Below are 21,252 nucleotides of genomic sequence, written 5' to 3'. Positions count from 1 at the left end.
TTGTATTAGTAATTTTATAATTTAAACTTGTAATCCTGAAATTTTACTTCAGGATTAGAATACCTAGTGATAAGATAATAACCCCGACAACCATACCTCGAGAATATCAAACTTATATTGCTATATATATTTATACATACCGGCACACACCCCTACGAGAACCGACCAATCGCAAGACTGGTCGTTAAATGATGATTTTGTGCACTGACTTGTAAATAATCTGTAGCGATTCAAGATATCTGATTTTTTTTCGTTCTACTTTTTTTCTAATTTAAAAGAGCGCATTCGAATTTAGTATAATATTTTGTATGTTATACTAAAATTAGAGTGCGAATATATTTTATCGCGTGGCAACCCTGACGCATATCGAGTTGTCAGCTGTCAGTGGAGCGCTCTGACTATAGTTGGATAAGCGAAGGACGAGCGCCTTCGCTTTTAGTGAAGAGTAATCTACAGCCAAAACTGTGGTTATCATGTGGGGCGCACACCCTCTGCAAGCAGCCAAGAGGCTAATCGCCCCCGTCGTTCGGGTATCCAATTATATAACATAACCTCTTCGTCGTCACCACAACAAAATGTATTGTAACGTAAATATCGTCGCCAACTTTGAAAATTACGCAATTAAACATTCAATATATGAATTGGTTTCACTCTATAATGTTTATAATATATTTGTTTATTTTTACTAATTCAAATATGATGTACACCTCAATGCAATTCAATCAGAAATGTATTTTTACAAATTAAAGTAATTATTTACATCTAGAATCAATATAAAAATGTAACATTTAAACGTCTTACATTATTTCAAATTGTAGCTTATTAACTTCATTTGAATAAAACAAACTGATCAGAAGCCATCTTCTGTTTACCTATTTGGTCATTACTAGGGCGACCTTAAATTTCTAATTTACATTTACAAGGACTAATATGAACGATTTACCAAACCATTGACAAAAAATTTTAGCCCAGATGTATGTATGTTAACTTCACATATGCATATGCATCTTCAAATATGATTCCAATAAGAATATTTTTCATTTAACCCGCCATACATTTCAAAATTTCAATCCACCCGTTTCATAAAAAAATGAAGATGCTTGATATAATCTGTAGAGCAATACCCACCATATGTGACAGTGCAATGTTCAGACATTGATCATCATATTCATCAAAAGTTACATAATTGATTGCATTGCAATATTATTATTTTTGCATACATTGAATATATGGGATTTCGTGACACAGTAACTCCTGTAGTTCTTATTGGGTTTTAATTAAACTTTTATCTGAAAAATTGATCCTATAAATATGCTAAATTCGCTAGCTAGCCTGAACCGCCATATTTTTCGAAATTAAAAATTCTATTGAACTCAGTAATATTATTAAAAATTAAAATTAGAAACCATGTCAAATATACTTTTTTTAAATTGATTTTTTATACATTTCAGAATGTCATTGGAACGAGATTCCTTCAAACGACTGCAACAAAACATCACGAAAGTCTCTACGTTCACCGCGACACACCCGAAGATAATTCAGATATGGTGTTTGAATTCACAAAAGAAAATCAAAAGGTGTTCGATCTACATTTGATAATGAATTACTTTACATGCTTTACTTAATATACAAATATTTCAGAGAGCCGAAGTAATTCTCGCAATATATCCCGATGGACACAAGAGAGCTGCCATGATCCCGTTGTTGGATTTGGCGCAGCGTCAACACGGATGGCTTCCAATCTCGGCGATGCATAAAGTCGCCGAAATTCTAAACTTGCCCAATATGCGCGTATACGAAGTGGCTACGTTCTATACGATGTTTATAAGGTTATACATTTATAGCGACATGTATGTATAAGTTTATATTGTACTCAACATTTGCTAAAATTACAGGAAACCAATAGGAAAATATCACATTCAAATTTGTACCACCACACCTTGTTGGTTACGAGGATCTGATGAAATACTCCAAAACATCAAAGACGAAATAAAATGTGACGTCGGTCAGAACAGTCCTTGCGGTAAATTTCATCTGTCTGAAGTGGAATGTTTGGGAGCGTGTGTAAACGCACCTATGATTCAAGTGAACGACGATTATTACGTAAGTAGAGCTATAAATGGAAATAAGGTTTTACATAATGTTTTTCATATTTATTAAACATATATATACATAGGAGGATTTAAAAACTGAAGACGTTAAGGAAATTATAAGCGCATTGAGGGCCGGAAATAGACCAGCACCCGGACCTCGGTATTTATAGTTAATTTTTGTATAGTTGTATTTATATAAAATATAATCAATTATTTCATTATAGGAGCGGAAGATTTGCCGCCGAACCGTTGGGAAAACTAACGTCTCTGACAGCAGAACCGCCAGGCCCAGGTTACAAGATTCAAAAAGCTTTAGAATAATGTAATTCGTAGCATCTTTAGTTATTACTCCAATATGAGCGATTGTAAATTATGTTCAATAAAGTTATTTAATAAATTTGCTATTATATTTATTTATTTAATTATAATTGTAAGTAACAGTAGTTTTTTTGATAAATTACGGTTCTAATCTTGGCCCATTAATGTTTCTTATGTTTAATAATGATAATGATAAAGTTCAAATTCTAACATTTCGCCGGTGACCTTGTATCGGCGATACTCAATCTGTGGCTTGCCAAGCTTTTATATGGACTAACACTAATAATCGTTACCAAATATTTTCAAACATCTGGAATAGATTTCAAAACTTTGAATTGCACTGGAACATTGGTGGTTCTCATATTTTCCTTTACTTCAGTACTTCACCTATCTCACTCATGCTCATCGCCACGCACCAGGAACCTGATTTGTCTAAAATAGCTAAAAGTTAGTCTCAACATCAGAAGTTACATTAATTTTTGAATATTTTGGATACATTTGTATTTATGTGTATTTATATTTATATATTTTTTGTTTGTTGTCTTGTATGTATGTATATACACAGGGCCAGCTCGTAGCGTGTGAGAAGTCTTCGGCACACACGGATGCAGTAAAGAAAAAAGCGCAAAAAATATTTCGAAATATATGCTATAATTTAATATTATGTTTGTTCGCGTCCGATGAGTCGTGATTTATTTTCGTTTTTTCAATAAATAAATAAAACGTAACTTTGAAATTTTAAAATCAACATATAAATTTAAAAATAAGAAATTTACAAGTATTTTTTAACTCAATTTTCAGATTACTTGAAAATAATATGAGTCGGAAAAAAATTTGTCTGATTGACAACTAATAAAAACGAGAAAAGAGGCTGAAAGAGCAAATTATATATCAAAAAACTTCTCCGAGATGAACAAAAGCAAGATAATACTGATGAGTTAGTTGAATGATTACAAATGATATTGAACATGATAGTGAAATTAGTATCGATGAGGAGACTAGAATTGAAAATGATGAATAAGAATTATTAAGCAGAATGATGAAATCTCAAATGTCTGATTGTGAATCTTTTAATAGTGATGTAAAAATACCATAGTTTGTCTGCACTTGGATATTACACTATGTTTTAAAAATGTGATATTACACTATGTTTTAAAAATATGAATTCTTAATATGCTCGCTATATAACCGAGCGTTTCCTGTGCGACGGCACCATTTTAATGCTTTTGATGTGTATTCTAAACATAAATGTCATCGGAAGAGGGGGGGGGGGAATTTATTCAGAAAAATGTATGTCATTTAATGAAATATTATGAATCTTAATAAAATCGAAACATTAAAAAAAACGATTGGCCAAATTTTGTCTCCTTCCATGAAAAAAAGCTAAAATAACGTCCCTGGATAAGTGTATAGTTATTTACTCTTTTTACGAATACAGGGTAATATCAAATATTTAGTTCGCGAATGCCAACAACTAATTATAATTTTTCATCGATAAATATTAAAATGTTTTTAATAAATTAAAGGGAGTATTAAAATGTTTAAATAATATTTAATTATAAAAATGTATGAATATGTTTTAGCGCCCGCCTTCCAGTGGGGCGCTGTCGTAGTGGAAGCCAGGAATAAGTGAGGCGTAGACGCTCCAGCAATAATACGATGGTGTGTCGTTGTGACGACTGGTTAATGACCTTTGCTCATTTCATATTTATACTACATATTTAAAACTATACACGTGTATTAATGACAATCACTTATTAATGAGTAACATGTGTAAAATATGAATTACATACAATTTAATTAAATGTGTCTTTTAATTATTGCTATGCGAATTTATTTAATGAAAATAATATTATACTATAGTTGACTTGTTGGTTCCGACAAAATTTTTTTAATAGATGCTCGTTTTCAATGACGTTTCGGCCAATGGCAGTTTTGAAGTAGCACTGGCCGTCGGACGTCGGACGGCGAGCGGCGGTCCCGCTCCGTCATGTCAGTCGGTGACAGCGACGAGCGTCCGCAGGTGGGTTCCGTTCTTCATCTCTGACGAAATTTCACGGTCGTCCTTCGCCCCCCTGCTTATCGTTCTAGAACAAAATTTGCACTGCAATCGATATCGAAACATAGCACAATACGTAGTGCAATTATTGCATTTACTTGTCGAATTAAACGCCGTGTTCGAGCGAGCGATTTAATGCGATACGTATTCGCGTCGATTAATCAATTCCTACAATTATACTTATTTATTTCAATCGATATGTTTAATTCAAAATGGCCGATTCGCGCCTTTCATATAATAAATGGACGATTTAGTCACAACAATCCAGAATTTGTTCAAAATCCAAAATGCCCAAACTTCTTTTTTAAATTCAGAATCAAATTTATCAAACAAAGATCGACTTAGTTACTGAAATAATCAACATTGAATTTTTTTAATTTTAGTGATGGATACGTACATATATGTATATAACTTTTTTGTCATATCTATTTATGCCTTTGCAAAATAAACTTATATAAGTTTCTTTAGCTAATGTATAGTAACGGATTAACCACTGCCTGATTTCGGGAAGAAAGAGTGACAAGTCCCATTCCGCAGTCCTGCCAGCGTTGCTCTAGGGTACCAACTAAATCGACTTTCCACAGTACTCACTCCTTGGCAATTTAGTATTGCGAAATTTTCCTTTTAATTATATTGCATTAATACAAATCGTATGTCCATTAAATCATTATTGCGTAAACAATTTAAATTTCATTTACTTTAAAAATAATAATATCAAATATAATTTACAATCAATTAGACCAGGGGTAAAAATAGAGATTCAATGATTGTTAATGTATTAAATATTATGTTAATGTATTGATTATCTTATATATAATTGTTCTATTTTAATATTTAAAGTGCACATTTCACATTCAATTTTCTAAAAATTTAGAGATTTTCCAAAGTAGCTGTGGAAATTAAAACAATAACATCAAGTTAAATTCTTGTTAAATCTTTGATAAAAAATATAATAAAATAACATTTTAAAAAATACCATTGAAGATCAGATTCTGAAAATATAAAAGGAAGACACCAAGAATAAAAAGGCCATCTCAGAAATTCCTGTTTGAGGAAGAAAAATTGCTGCTAGAGCTAAAAAATGGTCATCGTGGTAAATTTTGCTCAAGGGGTACAATATTTTTGAGGACGACAATCCTCAAAGGAGAATATCTGGTCACCTTAATTTAACTATTTATTTTGAACAAATACGTGAGTAGTTAATTAAACAGTTTCTCTAAATTTAGAATGTTCATTTAAATTGGCTACAACGCTTATTGTTTTCACTATAATTGAGCAAATGTAATCCACAAAGAAACAAGTTATCTTCAATAAATACTTTCACCTTATAGAAATATTCATATAATTAATATACAAAAATATTAATATTTTAACAAGCTTATCTCTCGAATTGCAAAGCAGTGTAAGGACTACCTTAAGCATGTTAACACGGTCTATATGTCTGGGCGCTTAAGGCTGGCCATACAAAATGAGCATGTTAACGCGTTTCACTTTACACTTATTTTACTAGGTAATATCAAGTGTTTTGTGTGACGTAAAATGTTTTGACACAGAGTGACACCTATTAAGATAATAAAAAAAATTGGGCGAATAAATTGCAGTTATTATCAATATTAGAGAGATCTAAATCAAAGCTTTGTTTGACGTTCAATGAGAGTCGCTGTTCAGGTTGTGCCGTGCGTGCTTTTTTTACCATCGAGAATAAATAATTACACTTGTAACTCACACTTGGCATGTATTTGAAGTTATTTTAAATTTTATTTTTCACAATCTTTTTTGTATTTTTTTAATTTAATTTTTCTAAAACTAATGTGACAACCCTGACTATGTTTTTTATTATCTGCATCAAATTTGCTTATACCTATTTTTATATATATAATATTTGAAAATATGTAAATATTTATTTATGAATTTATTTTTTTCTAATAGCTATGTGACAACCCTGGCATTTTGTTTTTATACATCTGTATTAAATGAAGTTATAATTTATTTCATACATACATCTTACAATATTTTTAATTATTTTATTTTTATATTTTGTAATGTGAAACCCTGACTTGTTACAAACTAGAATTTGACACTTGGAACACACGTGATTATTGACAGCTGTCTGATTTACAGTGCTGCCAACATATTGTAGAAAACTCGAATTAGATTATTTTCACAGACACTGCATACCTGAATATCCTTGACACTCCTAAATTTGCCAAAGTTGTTATGATTGTATAGTTTTGTTAGTGAATTAGAGTTATGATCATTAACACATTTACTTTTAACTTTTCACATTATTATTTGCATGTTAATATTTTTTATTGATTTTGCTTGATGTATTTTTTTTAATTTTTTTTGTAGTTCATATCCAATTTTTCTATGTATGCGTTCATATTTTGAATATGAAATCCATACAGAGTTCTACTGAGAGCGAATGGAACGACATTAGCGAGATGTGGATGAAGGCGGCCGAAGCTGCTTGTTTGGGATGGGAGGAGGTGGCTGGGAGGTTGCGGGTGCCCGTCCGTTCGGGGCTGTCGTGGAGAGAAGCCGACGCTCGCTGCAGGCTGCTCGGCCCTAATGAATTTACCGTCCGCGAGCAGGATCCCGTTTGGAAGAAATACATCGAGCAATTTCAAAATCCGTTGATTCTGCTCCTTTTAGGTGAGCTATCGTGCACTAGACGCATACTTTATTTATCTTTACAACATAAAAAAGAGTGTTTATGCATCACTGATAATAAATGTTTTAACATGATTTATTTTATAGCTAGAATATAAAAAAAATATGATAATAAAAATTATACTTGTAAACCTTCCTACTTTTAATATCTTTGAAATTGATTCGTTTTCTAAAACAATCATTTGCTGCATATTTGTTTCGGTGCAAAAATTGATAAAAGTCTTAATATCAATGTCAACATTTAGTTATGAAATCGTTTTCAGTGTTGAAAATCGTTTTCAGTGTCAAAATAGTTGCAATTAATCAAAAATAAAAATATATAAATACCATTAAAATGCACGTTTATATTTCTTTCGGGTTGTTTCATATGAAGTGTTTTCGGTCTTTGTATTTTCTCAACGGCTCGGTGGCAATTTTTATCAAATTATTCACTCTTGGTCATCAACATTATTTTCCTCACGCTGAAAAGTCGTTATTAAGTTTGATGCTGTTACTGTGAGTATATTTATATTAAAGAAAATAAATTATGTACATTTATTGGTGTTGTGAATCATAATGAAAAATATGTTGTATATTTTTTTTAACTTCAGTGCATTGCCTTATTTACTTATATGTCTTCCCTATTTTTAGCTATACTGTAAAATTGATAAGATTTATTTACATATGCAATAAGTATATGCTGTTTTAACTTGTATTAACTTATATACAATATTTAACAATTTCAGGTTCAGCATTTGTAAGCGTGTGTATGAGGCAGTTCGACGACGCTGTCAGCATTACAATAGCCATTATTATTGTCGTATCAGTCGCATTCATACAAGAATATAGATCCGAAAAATCATTAGAAGAACTAACAAAATTAGTTCCGCCGGCTTGCCATTGGTAAATTACCTCTTTCAATATGTACATAAATTAATATTAAACAAATATATAATATAAACTTGATCTAGTTTAAGAGATGGCAAATTAGAATCATTCTTAGCGAGAAATTTGGTGCCGGGAGACGTTGTCTATTTGAACATAGGCGATCGAGTACCAGCCGACATACGCTTATTTGAAGTGATCGATTTGTCGATTGATGAGTCGTCTTTCACGGGCGAGACGGAACCGGCGCAAAAATCGACTAATCCGATTCTAAAATCTCCGACTAACGGCGGACATGCGAGTAGCAAAAAAAACGTCGCTTTTATGGGAACACTCGTCAGATGCGGAAATGGCAAAGTATATTATAATATGGATGTTTAATACGGCATCTTCTGGATAAAATTATTATCTATCTGTGGTTTTAGGGTGTCGTCGTTAGTACTGGGGAACGCTCCGAGTTCGGCGAAGTGTTTCGTATGATGCAGGCCGAGGAAGCGCCCAAGACGCCTTTGCAAAAATCGATGGACACACTCGGCACTCAGCTATCTTTATATTCGTTCTTCATCATCGGCATTATCATGTTGCTGGGCTGGCTCCAGGGTAAACCGCTCAACGAAATGTTTACGATCAGCGTGAGTCTCGCCGTCGCAGCTATACCCGAAGGTAGCATTGTTTTTTACATTATCGGACATATTTAGATAATGCGCGTGTTTTTGTACCGGTTTTATTATCACTGCAGGCTTACCCATTGTCGTGACTGTGACTTTGGCACTGGGTGTAATGCGCATGGCGAAAAGAAAGGCGATTGTAAAGAAACTTCCGACCGTCGAGACCTTGGGATGTGTTAACGTTGTGTGCTGCGATAAAACTGGTAAGTTTAGTAACTACTTTATTACGTATACGGTATTATACAGCTATCGCCACGAAATACTACTAAAGCCAACATTATACTGCATTTTTCACATTTTTTCCACAAACTTTTGTTATAAATATGTTCATTGAAGGGTTGACCTTCACTTAAAGCAAAAAAATAAAAGATACATTTCGTGTTAAGGACAAAAATGAATTTTTGACCATCTATTGTCTATATGTCCTGTCACAGCTTTCAACAATATTTGTTGACAGCTGTGACAGAACAAATAGACAATGATTGGCCAAAAATTCATTTCTGTCCTTCACACAAAATGTATCTTTTATTTTTTTGCTTTGAGTGAAAGCCACCCACCCCTTCAATGAACATATTTATAACAAAAGTTCATGGGAAAAATGTGAAAGATGCTAGGCAAGATCAATTTTTGCCTTTCTAATTATATGATATTTAAACATTATCAAATCAAAAAGTGTAAATTTTGTAAATATGCAGTTTAACTTGTGTTTATATTATATGAAGTTGAAATGACAAAATGCACAAATTTGTACACGCGGACGCATTGCCAGGTTTCTGAAATGCACAAATGTGTTAAGCAATTAAGATAATTTTATGCTCAATAGATAAAAAAAATCACAATCTTTTAGGTACTTTGACCAAAAACGAAATGACAGTAACCATGTTGGCCACTTCGGATGGATATTATGCTGACGTTACTGGCGCTGGATATAATGATCAAGGAGAGATTATGCTGCACAAATGTGATAATCCTGATCTAGCCAGAATGTCACTATTTTCACTACTAGAAGTCTGAATCTTGATCTTTTTCAAAATATAGTATTTTGTCGTATTGTTTATTATATTTTTTTATGATTAGGCTGGCGCCGTTTGTAACAATGCTATCATCGAAGGCGAAACGTTACTCGGTCAACCGACTGAAGGTGCTTTACTCGCCGCAGCGATGAAACATGGAATTTATGCAGCACGTGATCAGTATATTCGATTACAAGAGTATCCGTTTAGGTATTATTCATACCTCTCATCCAGCTTAATTTCTTTGTTTATTCATTATTATATTTTAAAAATTACAGTTCCGATACAAAGATGATGGCAGTCAAATGCAGCGCTAAATATGGTGAAAATATGAATAAGGAAATCTTCTTTGTTAAGGGTGCTATCGAAAAGATTTTGCCTCAGTGTAGTAAATATGTTTCGGCTGAGGGTCAGTTCGTAATGTTGACGAAGCAAAAAGAGAATGAATTTTTGGCCGATGCTTATTCTATCGGAAGGAAAGGTATATCCTGTGATTGATTTCAAGAAATGTACTTCATTACAATTGTTAATTTATGTTTTCATGTTTAAGGTTTACGCGTTGTTGCAATAGCAAGTGGCAGTAGTCTCCAGCAGTTGACTTATTTGGGTTTAGTTGGAATATGCGATCCGCCTCGCCCTAGTGTGCGTCCGGCATTAGCGAATCTCAGACATTCTGGTGTTTGTGTCAAAATGGTGACTGGCGATGCTCAGGAAACAGCTATAGCAATAGGTCAGTATATATGTTCAATGCCCCACAAGTTATTGTGTGCCATTGTGCAATTGTGCCTCTTGGATTCAGGAAATTTAAGAATCTAACTAGATAATAGGTAGTTTCCTTTTCATCCATTAAATACGTAATAGCATAGTCCGTGACAACTCAAACTAGTAACTCTGAGGTTGCAGGTTCAAGCCCCGGCAGCGGTACTTAAATTTTTATTTATAAAAAATCTGCACCAGCTGCAGTGACATCTATTAGTTATAAATTATATTACACATAATATGCATAGATTTTACTGATTCCCAGACTCAGTCTAATGGTTAATATTTACTTGTAGGTATTCATTATATCAGACTGACTTACTCAGTTCGTATAGATTTGCCCCTTTGTAACACATTGGGCTTACGCCTGTCAGGTTATAAAATAAATAAATATTGTCAATTGAGTAAAATGTACATGCTGCAACTGGCATATTATGTCTTGAATCGAAAAATTAATTTCATCGACTTATATTGATTGATTGATTTTTAGTATTGTTCGTTTTAAAGCTATTTATTGTAGGTATTTAAGCGTAATTTGAAATGACTCAATGAATCCATATGTTATTATATTAAATTGAATTATTATCAAAGTTGTTTTTTTTTTAAAGATACTTTTTTTCTGTTAAGAATATTTGAAAAAGCCACTTGTGCACTATACCCATAAAATAGTTATGAAATTGTTTTTTTTTTAAACTTTCAACAGCTCAGACAATCGGCTTGGATACAATGCATATGCAGACACTGTCCGGAGATCAGATCGATGCCATGGATGACAGACAGTTGGAATGTACAGTAGATGCAGTATGTTAAAGAAATATTGTATAATATATGTAGATTTAGCATGAAATAATATAATTCCTATCGAATCTTTTTAGGTCAGCGTCTTTTATAGAGTCACGCCTAGACATAAACTTAGCATCGTTAAAGCTCTCCAAAAACACGGAAACATTGTAGCAATGACAGGTAATTATAATAATTATTTATTTTTTTAATAATATAAGCATGCTGATTAAACTTTGTTGTAATTCAGGTGACGGTGTTAATGACGGCGTAGCATTGAAAAAAGCTGATATTGGCATCGCCATGGGTAAAAACGGTACTGACGTTTGCAAAGAAGCAGCCGATATGATTTTGGTCGATGACGATTTCGCCACAATTATGTAATAATATTACAATCGCTTATGCTTCGTATGAATTTATGAAGCTAATAGATCATGTTTGTGGTTTTAGTGCTGCGATTGAAGAAGGAAAAGGGATATTCTACAACATCCGCAACTTTGTCAGGTTTCAGCTGTCAACGTCGATAGCGGCGTTGTCTCTCATTGCCGTCGCCACCCTGATGGATATACCGAATCCGCTCAATGCTATGCAAATCTTGTGGATCAATATCATCATGGACGGTGAGTGCTTTTGTTCGTTAATAAAAGTAATTTGTCTTAATGCAAAGGTTCTTTGTGATTATAGGTCCGCCGGCTCAATCTTTGGGAGTCGAACCAGTCGATCATGAAGTAATCAAGCAAAAACCCAGAAACACCAAACAGCACATGATCACCAGAGCGCTTGTGGTGAACGTATTGCTTTCGGCTGTCATAATTATAGCGGGCACTTTGTGGGTGTTCAACAAAGAGGTATTATTATCTTTTCATATTTGAAACTGGATTTTTTGAAATAAGATTTATAATTAACTACATTTCACGGATTTATTCCATCTATATAAACCATATAGAGACTTAAAATGAGATCATTGTCTTAAAAAACAGCTCTTTTGATGGAAAATCAGTAATCCATCTTAATTTATTAGTGTGTAGTTTTTATTACAATTAAGATATTTCATCGAAAGGAGCAAAATTAATGTGTTGTATAGTTTAATCTTACCTGTTATTTTTTAATACATGATTTTAAATTATGCTGTAGTTAAATAATAGGTTTTTAGAATATTCCATATTTTCATAAGTAATTACAATCTTGATCATTTTAACAGTTGTCAGATAAGAAAATAACGCCCAGGGATACGACAATGACGTTTACCTGCTTCGTCTTGTTCGACATGTTCAACGCTTTGTCCTGTCGTTCTCAAACAAAAAGCGTCTTCAGCATCGGCCTCTTTGCTAACAAGCCGTTCCTCATAGCCGTAACGCTGAGTATTATAGGGCAGCTACTAGTTATATATTTTCCGCCGTTACAAATGGTATTCCAAACCGAAGCGTTGACCGGAGCAGGTAAAAATGCTTAAATAATCCTGACATATTAGCATAATAGTGTTTTATTTGTACATACGTATTGTATTATTTAAATAGATCTCGTCTTGCTTGTGAGCTTAACATCAAGCGTGTTCTTCGTGAGCGAAATCAAAAAATTCATCGAGAGGCAAATCGAGAGGAGGTCAAAGTCGAACAAGCATCATATGGACTTTGTATGACATACAGACAAATGTGCCAGCAAAGAGGATTAAACGTCTATACAGCCTGAGCACCGAAGCGCCACCTTGCTAAGTCACAAAAATAAAACTATAAGAATCGCAACAAGTCATTTGTGAATTCGTCGAAGTGATATTTTGATTTTATTTATTTTCTTTTATATTGTTTTTATTCCGTTCAATCGGAATAGGTAGTGAAATATTGGGTTACGATTATTAAACGCTATGACAGTGAAATTTCTATGACTATAATATTATAGTTATTACAAATACAGTTCATCGAATTTTAAATAAATTACTTTGTGATATTTTTTAGATAAATTAGTCCACCATTTTGCAACACTATGATATTGATGTTTAGACGCGGTAGTGGGAAACAGTAAAATATGTTACAAACCTACCCGTTAGTTATTTTATGTATGTAGGTATCAATCTCCTGGTCATCGGAGAAGCCATAAAGTTTCTCCATACTAGAACGTTTCCTTATATGTGACAACTGAAGTTATTGTCATGTTAGTTTTTTTTTGATACTAAAACGTGTCTATGTTGATTCTGTAACATAACTACGGCATTAGTCACTTTAAAGAAATTTAATATATAGTTTATATTTATTTAGTCTTATTTTAGTTTCTACGCTATTTATTTGAAATCAATTTTTGAGAAATTTCACTGTCTTGAAATATAATCTAAGACAAATAATTTATTAAATTCCATTTACAGTTGACTAATTTATTTTTATAATGTATTATTTTTGTACATAAATTTTTTTGGGGTGCAAGTAAGAATATTTTTTTAATTTATTATTTTTGATGAACGACTTTACTATTGTATTTGTATATGATAAATTGTTAAGTGTTTTGAAGAAAAAAATGAGAAAAATTATCATTCATCTCGATAATTAATGGCAAAGATTGGACCAGAATATACTTAAATGATTGCGTGAGATTTTACATGGTGTATTTAAGAAAGCACTACGTTTTTTATACACAAATAATAAAATTGAAACAGTGTTTATGTTTCTAATGGTATGCCATCAATATAAACTTACAAGCATACATACACCTAATTTTCGCACTATAAATACTATGTGATATTTGTCTTAAGTTGTTTATGGTGTGCCCGAGGCAAGATTGTATCAATATGTGCATTTCTCAATGTTTAATGGATCGTTGAAAATGTTAATGTTTAAGCGTTTTAGGATGAAATATTTTTCGCATATCAATCAGTATTTAACGTAAATCTTATTAATTCAAGACTAAAATCAGACGATAGTTCTTTAAGCAAAAATTAGTATCTTATGATAAGAATGACTTATAGCATCTATACTTTTTTCTAGCATTTTGCACTTTAACACCTTTTATATCATGACAATTATACTATATGATAATAATACAACTTTTATAATGACCAAAATTTCATATAATAGCACTCTTGATAATAATAAAGTGTGAGATATATAATTCACATAACAATATTTTCACCTGTTGAAACGTCATTATGATTTGCCAAATTAATATTTTAAATTCCATTGCTCTATTGCATTTTAGTGTTTAATGTTTAAGTCTCTATTTATTGTATCAAATATTAATATAAATTTGCATGTCTAATAAATTAAATATTTTTCATTGCTGTTATGTAAGTAAATAAATTTTGTTGACCTTTTGAAAAAAAATTGTTGAATGTACTTCAAAAGGTTAACGTTTTCAACGAATTTTAATAGTTATAAAATAATTAATAGAAATTTTAGTCAAATCACTATTTTTATTTTGCTAAGCTTGTGACCATTTATAAACATTGCCGTTGTAAATCTAAGTATATATTAAGAATTAGCCGTATATGTATGCTTTTAATATTTTACAATTTTGTCATTAATTTATTTTGAGTGAAATGTTGTGAAGTTTTATTAAAACGAGATTCTGTCTTGTGTTTGTTTATTTATCAAGCTGGAAATTCTCTGTTTGGTCACAAATGCGTTTTAATCGAGTAGATATTTTATGCGTGCTTTGTATGTATTAAATTTTTATTATGAATTTCATATTTCACAAAGTCAATAAAGTATGATATATCACACAAATGCTATTATTCTTTGTCGATAATTATTATATAGCCCATACTTTCACATGGTCTACGGATAGACGACTGTTTGCGTTCCACGTACTGTTCACACTCGATATGTTGTTCCAGAACTCTAACCTGGAGTTAGACTTTTTGTTTCCCCATGGTTTTGCACCAACAGAATCGGGAAAATCTGACACGCCTCCAACGCCCAGACCGAGAGATATGTAGAACTGAAACAAGATATAAGTATTACAGAATGTGCAGAATAAATATAATTATCTCCATAAGTTAAGTCTAAAATGACCAATAATATATTATGTTATACCATAAATGGTTTATTTTATATGTCGAAATACTGTACCATAACTAAAAGGAACGACAATATACATACATATGTATGTCTAAAACAAGATTTTGCCGGAATGAAAGAATTTGATACAGTCAGGAACTAAACTCATTTGAGAGTCAGCATACTCAAAATTTAAGTAGTTGAATGGTGTGAAGAAAAATATTGCAATCTATGAAATTACAACCTTTTCAGAAACGCTCGTATTTCATTAGATATGTGAGTATATAAAATTAAAAATAGTTCCATACGAGAGTTGAAGTGACATAAATAGTGGTTCTGGAAAATTCTTTTCGTATTCCTTAAATTTAGAACACGATCGTCGGGATGTAAAGTGTACGAAAGATTTCACACCTGCACGGTTATTGGTATGGGAATGACAGTTCCCGTGTGCTCCCACTCGCTTCCTCGAATAAGCCGAGTTCGGCTCATTAGCAACTTTAGCACATGCTTCCCATCGACAGAGGGCCGATGGTCCGTGTCCAGTCTCAACCTGGGTCGTCCCGATGGACGACCGCGGTTGGTAATCCAGTCCTGAGCTACTGATGGTTTCCTGGCATCACTATCTTTTGTTGGAGACGGATTATTGCAATGGAAAGCTGGCAGCTCCTACTGCGAGACATGAAGGCCGAAAGCCTGGAGGAATAGACAGATTCAAAACGTCAACCGCATGAACGGTTGATGACGGGCGACTGTAAACACAAGCACGAGTAACGACAGAAGCTCTAGTGCGCATGCGAGACCAATTCAATTCATGGCGTACACGTATCCTCGGCATGGTTGTCTGTATCCAATTTTCTGAGCGATTACGTAAATTAAAAAAAAATGAATAAATGATAAAAATATTTAATTTTTAGAATCGTTTTATAATATCAAGCCATGCGGCGCATCTACCGCATGTATGGACCGCACACCACTGGTATATATATACATTAGACCCCCCCAACAACACAGTAAATGGGGGACGTGCTATTTGGATACCCATTACTTTATGTGTGAGTGAGTCAAAGGCAGGATATCTCACCACACGCGCCTGATTCATACGTACGTATTGCAGAAAATTGTGTGAGTATTTTATAGTTCCCAAACTACATGCACACAAATATCACGTCCCCAATTTACCGTATTATTAGGGGGTCTACTGTATATATACATATATTCCTTAGTATCATTATTATTGTGTGCTTTAAAATAATATTTCAATGCAAACTTACTTCTTTATCAAACGGCGCAAATGGACCTCCTTGTTTCCACAGATCGAACTTTGCCACTTCACGACAGTTAGAGTTAAACTTTTTAAATCCACCCGCCACGGGTACTATTGTTCCGTACACTTTGTTATCGACACTCAGTTGTATTAAATCTATAAGAAATATATGAAATATGTATATGATAATAAGTGACATTGAAATGAAATTCTCCAATGAAATTACCTTCCTTCCATGTCAGACCATAAACATGGTAGTCGTTGCCCCATGGAACATTTTTAATCGAATTCTCTTTAATGCCTTGCGTTGACCGACAAGGTTCGAATTGACTTAGAACTACACCGCCACTTAAAACACTGTTGTCGTACAATACGCCACCTGCGTTCAATTCTAAATTTCCTCGTGCAAACGCGATTCGTATTACTCCTGAGCTATATCCTTCCATACCGTAAAATGAATTTAATGGCTCTAGTAATAGTTCTGCAAAGTAAATGAAACAAGCTTTTAATCGATGAATCATGAATATATAAATACAAATAATTTTTTTTCAAATACTTGCAATGCAATTAATAATATTGATATAAATAATAAATTTTAACAAAATTTTGTGCAAAAAAAATATATCATAAGACTCACCAGGATAAATCCAATTGCCTTGTGGTAGCTTAGCTCTGATTTCTACCTTTCCGTATTTAAAGCTAAACTGATTTTTAGTGCTAATTTTACCGGACACTATTGGTGGTAGAATTCCATTACCTTGTGAAGCATCCAGATAACATTGACTCGGTTGCGCTGCTGTACATCTAAATGTATACAATTTAGTTTTTTATAGCTAATTCTTTCTCACATAGTCATTCAACAAAATAATGATAAACCAATCTAGTAATTCATTTCACTCATATGCCTAGACGTTCGAGTTATTAAACTCAAATCAAAAGAAAACTGCAATATAATATATTACCCTAAGTTTAAATCCAATTCGCCGGAAATAATAGATTCTTCGGTGTATCCAGGTAAATCCTGAAGCAGTTTCGGGGTGATAACGAGTGCATTACCAACAAATGATATGCTTTTGGGTTGATAGGATACAAAATTATTTTCCTGAAAACATAATAGAAAACAAAGGACTCAAGATTAAACTATATTGTGAGTTAACTTTTATATGTACTTAATTATTACTTGTTCGTCTGTCGGCATACTGTTTTCAATCCTCCATTTGGTCAAGTTGTCTTTGTTAATAAATAGTTCTTCAAATATAAGATGACCTTTGCATGCCGGTTTGCCGTTGTTTATCGTAGTCGGTGACGGATCACAGGATGGTGGTTTTTTTGTAACTGTCACTACCTGTGATAATGTATCGTTGAATGGAGTACCTATTGGTACTAGCTCTGTAAATTATTAATACAATAGTTACATTCAATTTTAATTTAACATATTTAAAATGTCTACAAACTTTAAAGTGGCACCGTAAACTGTTCATTCTTTCATATGAAGCTTAATATATAATTAAAAACAAGAATATGTTAAACTATAATACACAGTTATCATGTTCTTGCCTTTAAAATGTTTTGATACTTGGTTTTGTATGATAAAACAGGTTACTTAAAATTAAATACAAGTTAAAGTCAAATGTATAATTACATATCTCTTAACTGCTTTTATGACAATAAATATGTTTTTGCCTGGGGTCTTGGAGTTATAATGTAAATATATTTTATTTGGAACCTTCAAATACAAAAGATAATTACATAAAAATTTAATCACCAATGATATATTAGTACAATGTTTTTTGCATTGCATCAGTAATAAATGTGTTTGAAATTCCTGATAATAATTTACATGTCACATATATTATTTTTTTCAAAAAAATCTATCTAATTAGTTGAAGATTATCGTTAAATATGTAGAGCTAGAAATCGCCATCATACATATTATAAGTTCATATACTTTCAGTGGCGTAGCTATGAGGAGGCGGGGGGGGGGGGGGGCCGCCCCGGGCGGCATTTGTTTGGGGGTGGCATATTCGCGATGGGATCGTCTAGTGTGCTTCTTAACCCTGAATGCATTAAAATATATATATATCCACGTATAGCAAGAGCTTAACAATAACTTACATATTCTTATTATTACTTAAATTACAGCGCTTTTTCATTTCTATACGAATATAAGTATTTTATAAATTGTATATTAAATTAATTGTAAAATTAATTATTTGTGAATTATTTTAATTTATTATTTGCCAGATCATGGTGGAAATCCATCATTATTATTATTATAAAAATTATACACATGTATTTGTAATCTCTAGTTTCGTTTATTTAAGTAGAAATTACAAATAATTACGTATATTTTTATAATATAATACATAATTTCTTGGCTAATTCTATAATAAATATTTTTTTGTGTTTTTACTCTGTAATGATGTCTTGTTTTATACTATTTGATATATCGCATTTTATTGTATTATTTAAAATTAATTATAATGATAATCTGCCAAGTCCTTATTTTAATACATTTTTTATTGTATTATAAAACACCTTGTTTAAACAAGAAAAAAAATATTACATACAGTAATAAATAATATGTGAAGGGTATGTAGCGTAACTGGGAAGTGGCAAAAGGGGCCGTCTGTTCCTGATTTTTTAAGTTACAGATTTTCTTTTTAAAAATGGATAGGGGGGGGGGGGCAATTTTAAGGATCGCCTGGGGCAGCACATATCCTAGCAACGCTATTGTATACTTTATTTTTTAAATAGAATTTAAAATAAAATATAATTTTTCCTTCGCATAACAAAAATATTGAGTTGAGTTGTTAAGACTAAAGATTGAGAATAAGTAACCTTTTTTTATTGCTTTAATATTTTTTATATCCATTTTTACGTACATTAAATTTTTGAAACGAAAATATTTTGCTTTATAAAATCAGTGAATAAAGCACTGCGAGTCTGTTGTATTATTTTATGGGTGCGGTATAACAAGGAATTATCTTAAAAGTTATATGCATTTAAATTAATACTTTGTTCCATAAAATTAATTGTTTGTGCATTTATGTAAGGTTAATCTTAGGATTTCTTCGAAAAAGGGCTGTTGCAGTCGTAAGATGTTCACTGTTCTGATTATGCTCACTTGCTCGCACCTAATCTGTCAAACAGTAATGCACAAACGATTCGTTTTATGGAACAATTATTTTATATATTGCTCATTTAATTTTTTTTTATATCTGAGTAAAACTAAATACTATTTAAAATAAATAAATAGAATTTTGATTATGAATACGAATCTGTAAAATGTAAGAATGAGAAACTGAAATTTAAAATCAATAGCTTAGTAGTAGTGAAGTCCGTAAGCTGTGGGAATGATTCCCTAGCAGAGTCGAATTTTTATTTATAATAAAAAAAACATTTTTATAAAATATTATAAATTTTATATGGTAGTGTTTTCTTCTATTGTAAATGTGGATTTATAAGTCACACAACGAAAAAATAAATTATTATTACATGTATATTAATTTTAATATTTTATATTAAAAATTCTAATATTATTTTAAATTAAAGATATCACGATACTCGATACATAAACAAGTATTATATAGAATACAACTTGTGTGTTGCTTTAATCTTAATGTTTTCGATGAGCACATAACGTGTTTATTTATGATGAGTTTTTATTTTATTTTTATGCAAGGTGATAGGGAAAAATATGAGATCATCGTCGTGCAAACTCACTTGTAACATGATAAACTTGGTCATCTTTGCGATATCCAAGATTCTCGTGCTGAACAAACACCCAATAGTGCACCGTATCGCCCTCCGAGATCCTGGCATTTCTGTCTTCGAATATGAATCTGATGCCAGTCGCTTCTGTCACGTCTCCGTCGAACTGGCCAGTTTCTTTACCTTCCAAATTTGAGTTGACCTTAGCGTGAAAGCCAAACAACTTGATTCCGGGGAGAGCTGGAATTTTTGGTTATTGTTTTATAATTTTATTTGACCTCACGATAATGAGCATTTTTTTCTGACCTGGTATCGACGCTCTGAATCCGAATGGTGTGTTGGCTTGAATCTGAACCTCTGGTATGACGAATTGACCGTCAGCAGATAAGAAGCTGGCCACGAAGGACGCCAAGAAAAATGCTGTTCGTGGCAACATTTTTGGAGAGTATCAAATCGACTAGTTACTGGTTGGTATCTTAACCACTACTAATGGATGATTCCGCGATGACCTCTTCCACGCTTCTCAATCGTGTTATGTTTTTTTATATTATTTACATTGTATAATACAATTTGGACATAATATTTAAGTATAACTTTAAGACTAATATATTTATTATTACAATATTAGCGATTATTTTTTTTAACATCGTATACTACAATAATTTCCTGCAGTTGTTAAAAAAATGTACAAATCGATACACATTAAATATATTTGAATTTATGATAATATTAATCACTCTGACAGAAAAAAAAACAATAGAAACACATTACAATTAATTTATTATATTTTATATATTGTAGTTCGGATTATTGTGGTAAAATATTATTAATATGTATAATACAAACAAAATAGTTAATATACAAAGCTTTGTGTACAACGCATTAGGGTTCAAATTGCGAATCTGGCGGAACATAATATAGACCAGTGCTCGCCAATCTTTGGGACCCCACGAATCACTAAACTCAAAAAATTGAGTCCAACAGACAACTACCATGATATACTTATCTTAACGTATACGCAAAGTCCTATTATCTGCGTCTGCGTCCGAATGATTCAGTTGTCT

The 21,252-nt window shown here is 32.2% G+C and overlaps 3 protein-coding genes across 4 annotated transcripts; 2 read left to right on the top strand and 1 right to left on the bottom strand.

The window, feature by feature from the left end:
- The first annotated feature begins 358 nt into the window (after positions 1 to 358).
- Positions 359 to 2,490, top strand: ND-24 (NADH dehydrogenase ubiquinone). The gene is made up of 6 exons (XM_088196723.1): positions 359 to 530; positions 1,452 to 1,577; positions 1,642 to 1,829; positions 1,896 to 2,103; positions 2,177 to 2,253; positions 2,318 to 2,490. Exons 1-6 carry the CDS (start codon positions 474 to 476, stop codon positions 2,412 to 2,414), a joined length of 753 nt encoding a protein of 250 aa, XP_088052849.1. The 5' UTR covers positions 359 to 473; the 3' UTR covers positions 2,415 to 2,490.
- Positions 2,491 to 4,312: 1,822 nt separating this feature from the next.
- SPoCk (secretory pathway calcium atpase) lies at positions 4,313 to 14,937 on the top strand. Of its 2 annotated transcripts, none has more exons than XM_088197396.1 (17): positions 4,313 to 4,434; positions 6,823 to 7,125; positions 7,869 to 8,025; positions 8,094 to 8,364; positions 8,433 to 8,670; positions 8,747 to 8,878; positions 9,523 to 9,683; positions 9,753 to 9,898; positions 9,967 to 10,169; positions 10,239 to 10,418; positions 11,151 to 11,248; positions 11,323 to 11,410; positions 11,478 to 11,607; positions 11,678 to 11,847; positions 11,912 to 12,075; positions 12,429 to 12,666; positions 12,745 to 14,937. In XM_088197396.1, exons 2-17 carry the CDS (start codon positions 6,864 to 6,866, stop codon positions 12,864 to 12,866), a joined length of 2,760 nt encoding a protein of 919 aa, XP_088053522.1. In that variant the 5' UTR covers positions 4,313 to 4,434; positions 6,823 to 6,863; the 3' UTR covers positions 12,867 to 14,937. The 2 variants fall into 2 exon arrangements, with proteins under 2 accessions (XP_088053522.1, XP_088053521.1); XM_088197395.1 differs by having other exon boundaries at positions 4,337 to 4,434; positions 6,879 to 7,125.
- On the bottom strand, positions 14,781 to 20,676 carry LOC148229618 (beta-1,3-glucan-binding protein-like). The gene is made up of 8 exons (XM_088197397.1): positions 20,495 to 20,676; positions 20,201 to 20,428; positions 17,655 to 17,863; positions 17,437 to 17,576; positions 17,112 to 17,278; positions 16,701 to 16,955; positions 16,482 to 16,630; positions 14,781 to 15,151 (listed from the first exon to the last, which is right to left on the bottom strand). The coding sequence occupies exons 1-8, from the start codon at positions 20,622 to 20,624 to the stop codon at positions 14,963 to 14,965; spliced, it is 1,467 nt and encodes a 488-aa protein (XP_088053523.1). The 5' UTR covers positions 20,625 to 20,676; the 3' UTR covers positions 14,781 to 14,962.
- Between the last annotated feature and the right edge of the window lie 576 nt (positions 20,677 to 21,252).

Source organism: Plectrocnemia conspersa, unplaced genomic scaffold (genome assembly GCF_051122295.1).
Source record: "Plectrocnemia conspersa isolate PC_06_02 unplaced genomic scaffold, ASM5112229v1 ptg000011l, whole genome shotgun sequence".
In the NCBI taxonomy this organism is placed as follows: Eukaryota; Metazoa; Arthropoda; class Insecta; order Trichoptera; family Polycentropodidae; genus Plectrocnemia; species Plectrocnemia conspersa.
Note: the sequence above shows the minus strand (reverse complement) of the source record. Positions and strands in the feature narration are given on the sequence as shown.